Raw genomic sequence first — 15,298 nt, 5'->3', positions numbered from 1 at the left:
CGGGGAGAATGATGGCATGAGATGCCCAAGGGGCTGTCTCTCTTCAGAATGGGGACCCCATCACCTCAGTGGGGACCATGAACTGGGCTAGGCAGGGCTGGGGGGCAGCAGTGCCCTCACCCAATCTGTCTCCCTCAGCCCCATCCAGGCTATGGGCATCAAGACAGCCTTGCCCGCGGCAGAGCTGGGCCTGTACTCCCTGGTGCTGAGCGGGGCCCTAGCCTATGCTGGCCGGGGCCTCCTTGAGGCTTCACAAGGTAACAGCTGGGCCCCGGGGCAGAGGGGTGGGACCGTTCTTCTGCTGGGGGTCTCAGGGCTCCACCCAGCAAGGCCAGAAACTTAGAGGCTCCAGACTCAAGGGCAGTCCCTAGGCCTTGGGGCTGGGGGGTTGAGTCAGATGCAGCCACAGGGAGACTCAAATGCAGAAGCACTGACAGAGACCTGGACAGAGCCAGAGAAACAGAGAGAGAGAGAGTGTGTCTCAGACACTCAGGGATGCAGAGACCTGGCCCCAGACACACAGTGAGACCCAGAGAGAAGCAGAGGCAGAGAGAGACCCAGACCCTCTCCCCTCCCCCCAGGGTGGCGTCAGCCTTGCTGTAGAGGCAGGTGTGGGTGTGAAGCGCCCTGAGACCAGACTCTGTTCTCAGGTGGGGCCCACAGGAGAGCCTTCCGGGAGTCTGTGCGACCCGGCTGGGAGTACATTGGCCGGAAGATGGTAGGTCCCCCGCACCCCAGGGTCCCTAACCGGGGTCTCTGATCCCTGGCCCATCTCTCCTGTCCCAAACCTTTCCCCGCTCTCTCCTGTTCCCAATGGTCCCACATAACAGAGGGCTCGCAATGGGGAAGGTCTCTGGCTTGAATTTTCAGCATCTTCAGTTTCTCCACTGGCCCCTCCTCTGTCCTCCTGGGACCAAATCAAACCTGCCTCAGACCCTGCTCATTTAGGAAACCAACCGAGACAGGCTTCCGCAGGGCCTCCAGCACCATCCTCCCCAGAAACAACGCAATAATGGTGGAATGTCAGGCAATGTGCTGGACAGAGGGGGAGCTTGGAGCAGCAGGGCAGCCCATGTGGTGCCCCTCATTCCTCTCTACCTACCTTCCCGGTACTTCCCTCAGAGGGGGAGGCAGGGACCTCAGCCATTGCTCTCCTCTAATGCACAAGAAGACTCTGGGGGCGGGGAAGGGGCTGACACTCTGACCAGCCCAAGTGCCAGCCCACTCTGCCCCCGCCCCACCTTAACCTGCCTGGGCCTGCCCCAGGACGTGGCTGACTTCGAGTGGGTGATGTGGTTCACCTCCTTCCGCAACGCCATCATCTTCGCTCTCTCCGGACACGTGCTGTTTGCTAAACTCTGCACTATGGTTGCCCCCCAGGTGAGCTGGACCTGAGCCCCCCCTGCCTCCCCTTCCCCCTCAGCTACAAGGGTTGCGGGGAAGCCAAACTGGGCTCCCACCTCTGTTCACATGGAGAGGTAGACAAAGCTTTCTCCCCGTCCACAGCTCCGCTCCTGGATGTACGCTGCGTACGGGGCCCTGGCGGTGGTGGGCACGATGGGCCCTTGGTACCTGCTGCTGCTGCTTGGCCACTGCGTGGGCCTCTATGTTGTCTCACTCTTGCGCCAGCCCTGGCTCTGTCTCGGCCTCGGCCTGGCCAGCCTTGCCTCTTTCAAGCTGGACCCCCTCATCTCCTGGCAGGTGTGCGCTGGGGCGGGGCAGGGGTGGAGGGTGCAGGGATAGGACCCCAAACCTCTCACCCCATCCAAAACGTTTGCCTCCTAAGTCTCCCCCAGCATTTCCTTCACTTTCCCACCTGTCTTCAAGCCTTTGACCATGGAGCATGCCCTGCCCACAAGGTGGTCGCCTCCACCGCAGCAGAGACATGTCCAGCTCCTTCCCTGCTCTGCCCCAGCACTTAACATGAAACTGGCCCTCGGCGGCCAGTGTTGACGGGCGCTGGCAGAGAGGGAGATGGCAGGACCAGGCTGGGCCCCTGTGGGAGGCTGGGTGGGCTTCCCAGAGGCAAGGGGCACCCTGGTGAGCTGGCGGCCTGTTCTCTCCCATCCAGAGCGGGTTTGTAACAGGGACTTTTGATCTTCAAGAGGTGCTGTTTCACGGGGGCAGCGGTTTCACGGTGCTGCGTTGTACCAGCTTTGCGCTGGAGAGCTGTGCCCACCCTGACCGCCGCTACTCCCTAGCTGACCTGCTCAAGTACAATTTCTACCTGCCCTTCTTCTTCTTCGGGCCCATTATGACCTTTGATCGCTTCCACGCTCAGGTGAGGGGACACCCTGTGGGCTGCCAAGACAGGACTGCGTCCCCCCCTGGGCGGAAGTGAACCCCCCTCAGACCCCAGAGGGGCCCGTGTCTCCACTCTCAGGGTTGCCAGGATGAAGCCGCGTCTCCCCTCACCCTCGCATCCCCAGACAGCTAGTTCGTGACTCACCGCTCAGACAGGGCTCCTCGCGCAGGGCTTGCCTCCCCCCCTCAGACACTAGCCGTCCCTCAGGTGAGCCAGGTGGAGCCGGCGCGGCGAGAGGGCGAGCTGTGGCGCATCCGGGCCCAGGCGGGCCTCAGCGTGGTAGCCATCGTGGCCGTGGACATCTTCTTCCACTTCTTCTACATCCTCACCATCCCCAGTGACCTCAAGTTCGCCAGCCGCCTCCCGGACAGCGCCCTCGGTGGGTGCGCGCCGGGCCCAGAACAGGGACGGGGACGGGGCCGCCACTTCAGAAGGACGGACCCTCTGCGCCCCAATGGCGGCGGAGTCACAGCTGGGGAAGCTGGCGCCCCGGGGGACAGCACCTATTGCAGGGTGGGGGAGCGGGGATTTAGCCTTAGAAACGCGTGGGACTTGGAGGTAGGTTTGCCCCGTGAGGCCCGGAGTGGTACCCGACAGAGGCCGCCCACCTCGCCGGGGCCTGGGGCTGATTCCCCCAGTCAGCTAAGGTCTCCCCGGGGCCAGCCTCTCCCACCAGGACGTGGGGGCGGGGCCTGCGTGGGGCGCGGGGCTTGCGTGGGGGCGGGGCCTCCGCGGGGGTGGCCGGGGCGCAAGGACCTTCCCCCCACCACCCCGGAGCTGGGGAGAGAGTTTCCGTAGGGGAGGGCGGGGCTCCGAGCCTCCTGGATTTAGGAAGGCCCGGGGCGGGGTGGGGGGCGGGGGGGGGGGGGGGGAAGGTCGGTGTGACGACGCCCCCGGGCCGTGACGACCCCTTGTCCCCAGCTGGCCTAGCCTACTCAAACCTGGTGTACGACTGGGTGAAGGCGGCCGTCCTCTTCGGCGTTGTCAACACCGTGGCGCGCCTCGACCACTTGGACCCGCCCCGGCCTCCCAAGTGCATCACAGCGCTCTACGTCTTCGCGGAGACGTGAGTGCCAGGTCCCGGGACTCGCCTCCGGGATCCCCACCTCCCTTTCGCCTCTTGCCCCAAGCCCCGGAGCTCGTCTCCTGGCTGATTCCCACCCGTCTGCTCTCCTCCCACAGGCACTTTGACCGTGGCATCAACGACTGGCTTTGCAGGTGAGTTGGGGTGGGGTGGGATGTCACAGCCATCCCCCAGGTGTCTGAGCAGGGCAGTGGCCAGGTGGGTCCACGTCTTCAAAGATCATCCCTGGGCTAGAGGAAGCAGGGAGGGAGGGAGGAGGTCATAGCAGAGGTCTAAGTGAAAGACAGAGGTTTGGACTTGGGTGGGGCCCCTGGAGGTGAGAGGAATGGAGTGGAGACACACAGCAGGCAGCCTGGACAGGACTTGGCCGTGGATTGAGGGCATCAGGAAGGAGAGGGCAATGACTCCCAGGAAGTCGTGTGCCCGGAAGGACTCTGGTTGAAGGGAGAAGGAGGAGCCGGCAGAAGGGCCTGAAAGGAGCGGTCAGAGGAGCAGGAGAAAAGTCAGGACCATGGGACACCCTGGAAGCTAAGGGAAGACCATCCTGGCATGGTAGGGGCAACTGGGTCAGATGCTGCTGGCGTCAAGGAAGCCAGAGACTGAGCGTGAGTGTGGGCGGCGTGGAGGTTCTCAGCCTTTCCCTGGAGAGGCAGGGGCGGGGAGGAGTCAGGGCTGGGGTCGTGGGGGACAGAGGAACCGCAGGGTAGTTCCTATGTGGACAGCTCCTGGAAGAAGCCTGGTACTGAAGGGGGACACACAGAAGTGGCCGAAGGGAGAAGTGGGTGTTTTAAAGACAGGAAATAATGGGACACGCTTGGGTGCCGAGGGGAATTATTCAATAGAAAGGAGGAAGTTGGCAGTGCAGGATAGAGGGGTGATTGATGGAGTGAGCTCCCTGAGAAGGTGGGGAGGCGATGGAACCAGGCAGAGCTCTGGCTTCGGGACACGGAGGAGGAAGAAAGGCCAGTGTGGATGCAGAAGAATGGCAGGTGAGTGTGGAAAGGTGAGGGATTCCTCCTGAAAGCTTCAGTTTTCTCCATGAAGTAGGAGGCAGGGTCATCAGCTGAGAGATGCAGGTTTGGGGGCGGAGGGGGCCACACAGATGCTGCCTCTCTCCTCCTGCCTAGATCACCACACCCATTCACACTTGCAGGAGAGATGAGGTGAGTAGCCACTGCAGAGCCTCAGAGAAGATGCTGACCAGAGAAACCGTGGCACTGACAGCTCAAGTGGGGTTGGGGGTAGTGGATTTATGGATTCTAATATGTGAAGGTGTAGGATTTTTCCCATCAGGGCTTCGCTTCTTGGGTGCAGGTGAGGAGAAAGCGGGTGATTGGGCTTTCCCAGATGGGTGAGAAGGAAGAAGTGAGGGAGAAGGGTTTTTAGGTTATTTGTAATGATGACTCATTGAATATAGTTAAGAAGGGGGGTAAAAATAGGAGGGGGTCACAAGATGAGGAAGGTGGGGGGGGGTCAATGAGATTGAAGAAGTGGAGCTAGGGAGTCAGGTCAGGTGGGGCAGGGTGAAGGATGGGAATTAGGAAGGAGTCAAATAAGTGGTGAAAAAGTTGGGGTGTGGCCATGGGAGTGGGTGACTGAGGTGGAGTGGAAGGGAAACCATTGGTGAAACGAGGAGGTCAAGGAACAGAGAGGCTGGTTATGCAATGGGTCTTCTACTGAATTTATTTAACAGATATTTATTGAGTACCTACTATGTGCCAGGCACTGTTCTAGGCACTGGGGATACAGCAGTGAACATGGCAAAGACCATGAACTCATGGAACTTACAGCCTAGTGGGGAGAAACAGACCATAAACAGGTTTAAAAAAAATAACTTTAGAGAGTGGTAAGTGTTATGAAGAAAATAAAAGAGTGTAATGGGGTAGAAGCTTCTTTAGTTGGGGTCCGGGTAGCCCTCAGTGAGATGAACTGAGACTTGAGTGATAACGAAATTTGGAGAAGAGAATTCCAGATAGAGGGAACAACAGGTACAAAGGCCTTAAGACAGGAACCGGTTGTGTGTGTCTGAGTATCAGTAAGACCAGTAAGGGGAGAGCATAGTGAATGAATGGGAGAACGGTGGGTGATAGGTAAGGGAGGGAGGCAGAAACCAGATGACGTGGGATCTTCTAGCCATAGGAAGGTGGTTGAGTCTATTCTAATTGTAATGAGGAGCTATTGCGGGAGGGTGTGCTTGTGGAAGTGAGGTGATCTGGGTTACACTCTTAAAAGATGCCTCTAGCTGCTGTGTGGACGACGGACTGTAGGGGGCAGAGGCAGAAGCAGGGAGATGACTTCAGAGGCTCTTTCAATAATCTGTGTGACAGGAGATGATCGCCTCGACTAGGGTGGTGTTAGTGGAGGTGATAAGCAGTGCTCAGGACCAAGTGGAGCCCGTAGCATTTGCTGGTTTGGATGTGAGTGGAGAAGGGAATTGAGAATCCAAGATGGCACCAAGGCTCCTGGCCAGCAACTGAATGGATGGTGGTATCATTAGCTGAGATGGGAATGAAGTGGGTTTGGGCAGGGATGGGGGAGTTGGTCATTCATGTGAGATGTCTGGTAACAGTTGGATATATGAGTCAGGAGAGGGACTGGGCTAAAGAGACAGATTTGGGGCTTGTCTGCATAGAGACAGTATTCAGTCTTGGGTCTGGATGAGATCACTTGGAGAAATGAAGGTAGCTAGAGAAGACGGGAAGTTCAAGGCTGAGCCCGCCACATTTTGAAGTTGGGTAGAGGAGCAGCAGCCACCTGAGGCCCAGAATGTTGAATGTGCCCAGGATGATAGCGTTGAGGAAGCTGCCCCCGTTGTGTACCCTTTGCCCGTCTCCCACCTGCCTTTTCCCACACTCCCACCGGCCCCTTTTCCCGCCTTTCCTGCAGGTACGTCTATGACCACGTTGGTGGGGAGCACTCTGCAGTGATCCCAGAGCTGGGGGCCACTGTGGCCACATTTGCCATCACCACTCTGTGGCTCGGACCTTGTGATACTGTCTACTTGTGGTCATGCCTTAACTGCTTTGGCCTCAACTTTGAGCTCTGGGTACAGAAGCTGGCAGAGTGGGGGCCCCTGGCACGAATTGAGGTGAGCAAGGAAGGTCTGGGGCTAGGTTGTCTGGGACACTGGAGGGGGTGGCACTACTGCTCTCTGGAGTCTTCCAGCCACACTTGGCTCCCAGTCCAGAACTTTCTCACCACCACCCCCCTCCGGGTCGTCGGGGCAATGGCTCCCTCTGTGGGTACCTGGTGCTCCCTTCCCTTCTGCAGGGTCGGGGGGCACCCGGGCCTGGCTGTGTTGTTCAGGCCCTGCCCTCTCTCCAGAGTTCAGTTTCCCATCTTTTAACAATGAGGGAGAGCTGACCGGGGACTCTCAGGGACACAGGCATATCCCCAGGACCCAGGTGGCCACATAGGCAAGGCCTCTGACCCGCCACGTCCTCTTTCCCCTGGGCCTCTTGCCTCACTGCCTATGTTTTCCTGGACCCAGCAGGCCTCTCTGTCGGAGCAGATGTCCCGCAGGGTCCGAGCCATCTTTGGGGCCATGAACTTCTGGGCCATCATCATGTACAACCTTGTAAGCTTGAACAGCTTTGAGTTCACAGAGCTGGTCGCCCAGCGCCTGCTACTCTCAGGTGAGGGACGGGGGATACAGAATATGCCAGGTATCAACCTCAAGGACTGTGACCTCCTGAAATGTCCCCACCCCACCGCAATTCCGCAGGGACTCAGCAGGGCAGGACAGTCAAGTGGGGAGAGAAGAGTCACTGGGGGAAAGGGGAGCTGCTTCCAGGCGCCCATGACCTCTTCCCCACACAGGGTTCCCCCAGACCACACTGGCCGTCCTGTTTGTCACCTACTGTGGTGTCCAGCTGGTGAAGGAGCGAGAGCGAACCCTGACGCTGGAGGAGCAGAAGCAGGACAAAGAGAAGCCCGAGTAGGGGAGAGGGGGAGAGGGGAGAGGGATGGGCTCCGCTCAGCTATTCCTGGGAGGGGCCTGACTGATAGAATAAAAGACTTTTCTACCACAGTTTGGCTCTTCCCTGCCCCTTGCTCCAGCAGTCTCCTGGCTCCCTGTCCGGGCTGGATGAGGAGCTGGAGGTTCAGGGAGGGGGCTCAAGCTCTTGGCGCAAACAGAACGTGTAGGAGAAACACGTGGAGGGCAGAGACCACCGACCTTGGCAGCCCAGCAGCTGAACACGGAAGCCCCAGGTCTTCAAAGCACCTGGTCGCTGACGCTTGGAGCACTTGATCCCAGACCCCGAGCTGCTTGCTCGGAAGGCACTTTATTCTTCTTACAGGAGACTTACCCAGGCTGCAAGGTGCACTCGATGGGGACCCTCCCCATCTGACAGGCGAGAAGACTGAATTCTGTGGGGAGTTTATGGGCACACACAGCCAGGCTGGGGCTGGGCCAGGATGCAGCCTGACACCCCCCGAGGTTCTGCCTCATGGACCAAGAACACGGGGGATATGGAGACAAAGGAGAGGCCAAAAGTTTCTCGTCTCTGCCCGAAAGGCTAGCTCCAGGCAGCGATTTCCCTTTCCTGGCTGAAGTGGCCTCTCGGGCACTATGACGGGATGGGATACAGGTGGGCTTTGCCTCTCCCAGACTCCTCCTGGGAGCCCCCATCCCAGAAGGCCGGGCCTGTGTGGGCTGCAGCATGGGGGGCGCGCAGTCAGGTCCTCTGGGCGGGTCACAGCTTGGTCAGGCGCAGCACGTTGAGCCGTACAGGTAGGAAGGTGGCACCAGCGGCATAGGTGACCTCCCGCAGGACCCCCTCCCACTTCTTCTCATCCTCATTGTACCTGGGGTGGGAGGAGTGGAGACAGGGACGAGGAGCTCGGTCAGCCAAGTCCAGGGTGGGACCCAGCAGGGAGGGGTGGCTGGGTGCAGTAGCCCACCCCTGGGGAGTGCCACCCCCCAGCCTCAGGCCGATCTCCAGGAAGGTCAGCTCCTGGAGAGCGCCCACACTCTGGAAAAGGGGTCCCACCCCCAAAGAACACCTGCCCTACCTTCCAGGAAGAGCCCCCTCTCAGGAAGCCCACACTCCTTGAAGTCCACCTCCCTCCAGGAAGGTCTGCACCTCCCCAAACCCCTCCTCTTGAGAATTTCTGTACTCAGCCCTCCGAGAAGTCCCCGCGGGGCCTGCTCTCCCAGCAGCACTGGGCATCACTGAAGGTTCGGAAGCTGCCCCAGGCTGCCGAAACCTCTCCCCTCCACCCCCAGCTAGGACCAGCCATAGAAGCAATGGCTCTGAGAAGCTGGGATCCAGCTGCTTCTCAATCCCGACCCAGCTCACCCCCTCAGGAGGGAGGGGAGAGGAAAGACCCGGCTGCCTCTCAGGGCCTGCTCTGCTCCCTGGGGCCCGGTTCTGGGGGTCTGGGCCCTAACCTTGGCACCAGCTCCTGACTGACACTGTCGATGCTCCACAGGGGGGCGTGGTGCCTTGTGTGCAAACCCAGACTTTCCCAACAAACTGGAGAGACCCTGGGCTGAGCAAGGCTTGTCTGCTGCCCTGTCCCCACAGGATTCCCTGGAAGAGGGATCAGCTCTGCCCACAGATGAGCCTCCTGGGCGCTGCCTCGGTGCCCAGCTGGCCTTGCTCACGATTCCCCTCACCTCCCTAGGGCCAGGCTCACCTCCAGATGTCGTTGAGCTCTGTGGGAACCAGCTCCCCGGACTCAGTCTCCAGTGTGGCAAAGCCGCCGATGGCATAGAGGGTGCCCGCCAGGCTGACCAGGCTGAGTGAGCTGCGCTCTTGTGGGAAGGCCTCAAAGGGCGCCCACCTGGCAGGAAGGAGGGGGCGTGAGGAGGTGCCTCACCCGCCCCTGGGGGGTTGCAGCAAGCCCAGGGACTGTCCCCCACCAGCACTCACAGCTTCAGGTGCACCCTGCAAAATCCGACTCCCAGGCACCCGTGCTCCCAGCACAACCTGTTTCCTGACCTCTCAGGAATGCCCTCTGGTCTTCACTTCTTCCCCATTCTCTTGCCCCTCCCATTTCCCTCCATTGTCCCCTTGTCATTCCATCTAACCTGCCCCATGAAACCCACCAGGGCTCTCTCCAATGTCCCGCCTTTGCTCCTGAACCAACTCCAGCTTGCTACCTCAGTGACCATTGAGACCGTCCCTTGCACTCCTGCCCCGTCCCTTTTCTCCCCTTCACGGCCCAGTGAATCTCAAGGTGCCTTCACTCCCCTCCCCTTGCTCCCGAAGTTGGGTCTTCATCCCTCCAAAACTGCTCTCGGGTCCCCAGCCACCACAGGGCTCTGGAATCCAGGGTCCACAGTATGCACTTCTGCTGATGTGACTTTCTTCACATCCCACCTCCCAGCCTCACCTCTTGGGATTCCTTGCTGAATAATGCATCTGCCCCTGCTGCCCCCAGGGCTTGGGCCTCGGCTTCTCCCACTAACATCCTCTCTCCTGAGGGAGCTTGTCCCCTCCGAGTACTGTCCCCCCTCCCCAGATCTCACCCTCAAGCTCTCTGTTTGCCCTAGTGGGCTCCTCCTGGACACCCAGGCACCTCAAATCCACATGTTTCAACTCGACCCTCATTTTTCCTACCTAACTCCAACAGTTCTTCCATAAGTGACGTCCTTGGGACTTCCCTGGTGGCGCAGTGGTTAAGAATCCGTCTGCCAATGCAGGGGACACGGGTTCGAGCCCTGTTCTGGGAAGATCCCACATGCCGCGGAGCAACTAAGCCCGTGCGCCACAACTACTGAGCCTGCGTGCCACAACTACTGAAGCCGCACGCCTAGAGACCGTGCTCCTCAACAAGAGAAGGCACCACAATGAGAAGCCCACGCACCACAACGAAGAGTAGCCCCCGCTCTCAGCAACTAGAGAAAGCCCGCGATCAGCAACGAAGACCCAACGCAGCCAAAAATAAATGAATAAGTTAATTAATTAAAAAAAAAAAATGAGGGCTTCCCTGGTGGCGCAGTGGTTGAGAGTCTGCCTGCCAATGCAGGGGACACGGGTTCGAGCCCTGGTCTGGGAAGATCCCACATGCCGCGGAGCGGCTGGGCCCGTGAGCCACAATTACTGAGCCTGCGCGTCTGGAGCCTGTGCTCCGCAACAAGAGAGGCCGCGATAGTGAGAGGCCCGCGCACCGTGATGAAGAGTGGCCCCCACTTGCCGCAACTAGAGAAAGCCCTCGCACAGAAACGAAGACCCAACACAGCCATAAATAAATAAACAAATAAATTTTTTTAAAAAATGACCTCTCATCCTCACTCAAAAGCATTCAGCTCTCCCTGTCACCCCCACCATCCAATCAGTTGCTACACCCTATTCTTCTGTCTGCTAAACTCTTGCTCCTGAGTATGGTCCCCGGACTGGCAGCATCAGCATCACCAGGGAGTTTATTAGAAATATACTCTGAGGTCCCTCCCCATTCCTGAGAATCAGAATCTGCATTCAGAGCATGATCCCCAGGGATTCACGGGCACGTGAAAAGCACTGGCCTAAGTCTTTCTCCAGTGCATGCTCTCTGCCCCATCCCTGCTGTACCCCCAGCTCCAGACCACCATCACTTCTTGCTATACAGCTGTACCCCTGCCTCCTAGGAAATCCCTAATGTCTTCTCTACATGAGCTGCCATGAGGCATCTTAGGAAAACAAAGAAGGGAGCTTAAAACCCATCAGAGGCATTTCATTACTCTCAGGATAAAGTCCGTCAGCCCAACTGCCCCCTCTCCAGCCCCAGTACCCACAATCCCCACCTCCCTTCACCCACCACGCTCCATCCAACCTGACCAATGCCCTTTCCTCCAATGAGCCTGCCTTTTTTTCTCCTAAATGCCTTGGCACCAGCCTTCCTTTGCCTTTGGGCATCCTTCTCCCACCACCCCTTTAGCTGGCTGAGTCCAACTGGTCTGCCAGCTCAGTTTTCTTCCTGATCTCCCAGGGCAGGGCAGCTTCTGTCTCAGTCACTGCTGTATCCCTAGCACCAGGCCAGTGCCTGGTACGAGGCTCTGAATGAGGAACCTGGCATCTCCTGGGAGCTCTCTCCTGCAGACCAGGCTGGCCACAACCCTTGCCCCACCTTGTGGGGGAAGCCCACCTCACTGCTGATCAGAGTAGAGGGGCTAGTTCTGTGCTGATGTCCAAGCTGCACAGTGGAGACTCAAGACAGAGGCTATGTTTCCCGCCAGGGCAGACACAGAGAGGACTGACATAGGCCCAAAGCCACACAGCCAGGCTGGTACAGTGGGGCCCTTCATCCCTGGCTGTCCAGTGGAACGGGGGCAGGGAGGGGGGAAGCAGCCATACTTGCTGTCCACGATGTTGTACACCTCAGCTGAACCGGTCAGCCCTGTGTCTGTGACCCCAGCAGCCACAAAAATGCGGCCGTCATGGATGGTGGCCCCGAAGAGTGAGCGGGCAGTCTTCATGGGGGCCAGCTCCCTCCACTCGAACTTCTTAGGGTCATAGACGCACATCTTGTTCAGGCATTTCCTGTAGGGTGGGGGGCAGTGAGTGAGAAGGAGGAGGCGGGAGAAGAGCCGCCTCTCCCTTGGCCCAGTCCCTCCAGCTGCCTCGCAAGGCAGTCAGGACAGACCCCTGACAGCCTCGGGGAGACGCTGCTTCCGTTCTACCCGCCGACTCGGCTGCTGCACTCCTTCCTGGCCCGCGCCTCACCTGTCGCTACCTTTGCCGCCAATGACGTAGACAAGGTCCATATGGGAGAGCACAGAGTGGCCGTACACGGCATAAGGCAGCGGGTCCGATTCGCCCCATTTGAACGACCTAGAGGGGAGGGGAGTAGGGCGCTCTCAGCCCCCGTCTCTGCATTCACCCACCACACAACCCATATTGGGATGCCCCCGATTCGTTACCGGAACTCCCAGACCTCTTAGCTCCTCGCTCCCACCCCACCTGCCAACCCCGCCCAGCCCCTAGCCAAGCCCGCCTCCGCCCCCAGCCCTGGGCTCTCGCTCCCCCGCCACGCCACGCCGCCGTCCTGGACCAGCCCCCAGGCTCCTCGCCCGGATCCTCGGCCCCGCCCCCAGGCCGCGCTCACAGCCTGTCGTAGCACATGACCGAGTCCAGGCTGCGCTCGTCGTCCTTGAGTTCTCGGCCGCCGACCACGTAGATGGAGTTAAGAGCCTCTCCCAGGCCGAAGAGGCAGCGCGGCGAGGGCAGCGGCGGCATCCCCAGCCACTCTGAGTCCAGGTGGTCAAACTGCGGGCCGGGTGGCCAGTCAGCGACCGCCCCCCACGTCCTCCACCAACACCCCGCCCCAGTCCCAGCCCGGCCCCACCGCAGCCTCGTCTGGCCACCCCCAGGTCACAGAGGAGTCCGGGTCTCCAGGTAGGGCCAGCGCAGACTGGAGGCGGTGCCTGGAGACAGTGCCTCTCCTCCTACCAGGCTGAGAACAGCCGACCGTCCCACCCACCGTAGGTGCCGGGAGACCACCGTTATAGCACCGTGATGGGGCATCCCATAAAGAGCTGAGAAGGGGCCTCTGAGAGGGAGGCCCAGCTGCCGTCCTGGCCTTCCGCAGTACAACTCCTGAACTGAGGCCTGCCTGCTCCCTGTTTTCCACTCCATCCCACTGCACAGGAAACATCCAAATACAGCCACTCACCCCTTAAAATCTACAGTGTAAGTCTGCGACCCTGTGTACCCCAAAAGGTTTTTTTTTTCTTTTCTGGCATACCCCTGCGGCTTGTGGGCTCTTAGTTTCCCCACCAGGGGTTGAACCTGGGCCCCCGGCAGTGAGAGTGGAGTCCTAACCACTGGACCGCCAGGAAATTTCCCCCAACAGTCTTTTAATAACCATACTAGGGGCTCATCTTTTGGGAGAGTTTTCTGAGGCCTGAGCACTGTGCTGATGAACACTATGACCATCAATTAACCTTCAAACAACCTTATCAAGCAAGGAAGAATAATACCCCCATTTACGAACAGAGGCCCAGAGAGAATAAACAATGTGCCCATGATGTGCCTTGGCTGGTGCAGATGCCCCCCCTCCCACCCGCCCCAGCTTAACCCTGGCACCACACTGCCCCTCACGCCTCTCAAACCTGCTCAGGCCTCACTAAGCACACCACTCACTATAGGCTCCTTCCCATCTCCGTCCCCTGCTCACTGGTTCCCAGCCAGAAGCACTGCGCCCTCCCCTCCATGTCTCCAAATTCACCCAACTAGCAAGGCTCACACCTACATGGCCAGTCACCAGAAAACCATTCCTGCCCTCTGAGATCCCACTGTCACATTATAACTTGGACTGGGCACCCCACTCTCCTGGTCCTTCCCGGGCCTCAGTTTCCCCATCTATGCAATGGGAAAGCAAGGGAGGATGGTCCCTTTGTTTGAGACACTCCGTTCCACATTCCAGTGCTGGCCTCAGGCAAAGTTCTTGGCCAGGACCCCTATACTGACCTTGCTCTTCCTTCTCACTGTCCCTGACCCCACCCACTGTGCAGAGCTAGGGCCTCCAACATATCAGACCATCCTGAGGCTGACTGACATCTCCCTGAAACTGAGACACCAAAGTTATGCATCTTATTGTCAACTGCCTATAACTATCTTCAGCCTTCAGGCAAGTGGCTGTCAGTCATCCTCCCCCGTCTACATCTCAGCCTAGACCCAATGACATTCCCCAACAAGGAGACACAGGCCTCTCCTGGGCCCCAAGGCTGGCCACGCCCCTCCCAAGGCTGGCCAGGCACCTGCAAGAAGTAAGCACTCATGGGGTCCTCTTTGTTGTCCTCATTGTAGAAAAGGCCCCCAGCCACGAAGACCTGGTTCTCCTTGGTCACTAGACTGACGTGGTTCTTGGGGATCTGGGTGGAGAGGGAGGCACAGTAGCACTCGTTGGCTGCCGGGTCATAGGCCATAGCGCCCTCCTCACTGATCATGAAGATGAGGTCCTGTAGGAACATGCCAAAGCGCAGGGTGTCATTGAGGATCCCGGGTAGGATGCGCTCGGCCTCCTCTTCATCCTCCTCTGCCTTGGCTTCGGCTGTGCCCTTGTCAGTGGCCTTGGCCCCCGCTGCCTCCTTCCCCTTCTTCTTCTTGCGCAGCATGGTGATGCGGCCCTCGTGTGCATCCTTCACCATCTGCACCTTGCGCAGCAGCTCGGGCTGGGCACGCACGAGAGGGTGGCGCTCCACGCGGCTCTCTAGGAAGGCGCGTGGCAGCAGGCGGCAGCGCACGCTCTCAAAGACGGTGGGCAGCGAGCGCTGGCGCTCGGCCTGCCCCTCGGCGTCGCCGCTGCTCGCCCATCTCATCACCGCCTCGAACACGGCCTCCTCCTTCTCCACGTTGAGGCCGTCGCTGGAGATGATGGCGATGAGCTCGTCAGCCGAGAGCCCGAGGAAGTCGGCGTCGCGGGACACCAGCGAGAAGCGCGCGCAGATGAAGTCGCGGGCGGCCACGGCAAGGCGCGCGCAGTCGAGCAGGAGGCCTAGGCGGAAGACCGCCAGGCAGTTGGCGAGGCACAGGCGCTTCTGCAGGAAGGACACGCAGATGGTGAAGATGGATGGGATCTGGAAGCGGTGCGCCGCGGCGAACAGGTCCTGCACGCTTGCCTCGTCCAGCGCGATCTCTGACGTGTACAGGTAGTGTAGCACCTGGGCCACCACGTCAGGGGACACCTCCTCCAGGCGCAGCTCGCCCGCGCGCTCGGGCTCGGCCAGGAAGCGCGCCCGGAAGTAGGAGCTGCAGGCAGCCAGCACCAGGCGGTGGCATGGGAACTCGCGCTCACCCACCCGCACCACGCAGTCGAGGAACTTGCCGTGGTCCAGCATGTCCTTGAGCCCGTCCTGCAGGAGCGTCTGCTGGTACAGCCGCTGCTCCTCCGCCTGCTCCAAGCCCAACGCCATGGTGGGTGGCCTTCTCTCCGCACTCCCTGCCTTCCTGCTGGGTCGCGCACAGTCTACGCAGCTGTCC

The 15,298-nt window shown here is 59.6% G+C and overlaps 2 protein-coding genes and 1 long non-coding RNA gene across 6 annotated transcripts in view; 1 reads left to right on the top strand and 2 right to left on the bottom strand.

Annotated features, from left to right (window-relative positions):
• Positions 1-2,582, bottom strand: part of LOC102998499 (uncharacterized) — a 27,380-nt gene extending 24,798 nt beyond the window's left edge. For both annotated transcript variants that reach the window (XR_452084.2, XR_452083.2), the window contains exon 1: positions 2,450-2,582. This is a non-coding gene — a long non-coding RNA (uncharacterized LOC102998499). The remainder of the gene's footprint in view (positions 1-2,449) is intronic.
• The window catches only part of HHATL (hedgehog acyltransferase like), a 9,466-nt gene extending 1,794 nt beyond the window's left edge, over positions 1-7,672 (top strand). The window contains exons 2-12 of one of the 2 annotated variants that reach the window (XM_007193458.3): positions 139-257; positions 651-718; positions 1,267-1,380; positions 1,507-1,701; positions 2,072-2,281; positions 2,513-2,684; positions 3,227-3,371; positions 3,488-3,523; positions 6,276-6,477; positions 6,883-7,024; positions 7,209-7,672. In XM_007193458.3, the coding sequence (XP_007193520.1) occupies positions 152-257; positions 651-718; positions 1,267-1,380; positions 1,507-1,701; positions 2,072-2,281; positions 2,513-2,684; positions 3,227-3,371; positions 3,488-3,523; positions 6,276-6,477; positions 6,883-7,024; positions 7,209-7,330 (1,512 nt within the window). In that variant the 5' untranslated portion in view covers positions 139-151 and the 3' untranslated portion in view covers positions 7,331-7,672. Of the gene's footprint in view, positions 1-138; positions 258-650; positions 719-1,266; positions 1,381-1,506; positions 1,702-2,071; positions 2,282-2,512; positions 2,685-3,226; positions 3,372-3,487; positions 3,524-6,275; positions 6,478-6,879; positions 7,025-7,208 lie in introns of both variants that reach the window. The other variant, XM_007193457.3, reaches the window with a different exon arrangement.
• On the bottom strand, positions 7,657-15,298 carry KLHL40 (kelch like family member 40). 2 transcript variants are annotated; one of them, XM_057554323.1, is made up of 7 exons: positions 14,077-15,298; positions 12,423-12,583; positions 12,041-12,148; positions 11,672-11,857; positions 9,959-10,029; positions 9,033-9,179; positions 7,657-8,198 (listed from the first exon to the last, which is right to left on the bottom strand). In XM_057554323.1, exons 1-7 carry the CDS (start codon positions 15,229-15,231, stop codon positions 8,098-8,100), a joined length of 1,929 nt encoding a protein of 642 aa, XP_057410306.1. In that variant the 5' UTR covers positions 15,232-15,298; the 3' UTR covers positions 7,657-8,097. The 2 variants fall into 2 exon arrangements, with proteins under 2 accessions (XP_057410306.1, XP_007193522.1); XM_007193460.3 differs by lacking the exon at positions 9,959-10,029 and having other exon boundaries at positions 14,077-15,297.

Source organism: Balaenoptera acutorostrata, chromosome 10 (genome assembly GCF_949987535.1).
Source record: "Balaenoptera acutorostrata chromosome 10, mBalAcu1.1, whole genome shotgun sequence".
Classification (NCBI taxonomy): domain Eukaryota; kingdom Metazoa; phylum Chordata; class Mammalia; order Artiodactyla; family Balaenopteridae; genus Balaenoptera; species Balaenoptera acutorostrata.
This window is presented reverse-complemented; position numbering and strand designations above follow the sequence as displayed.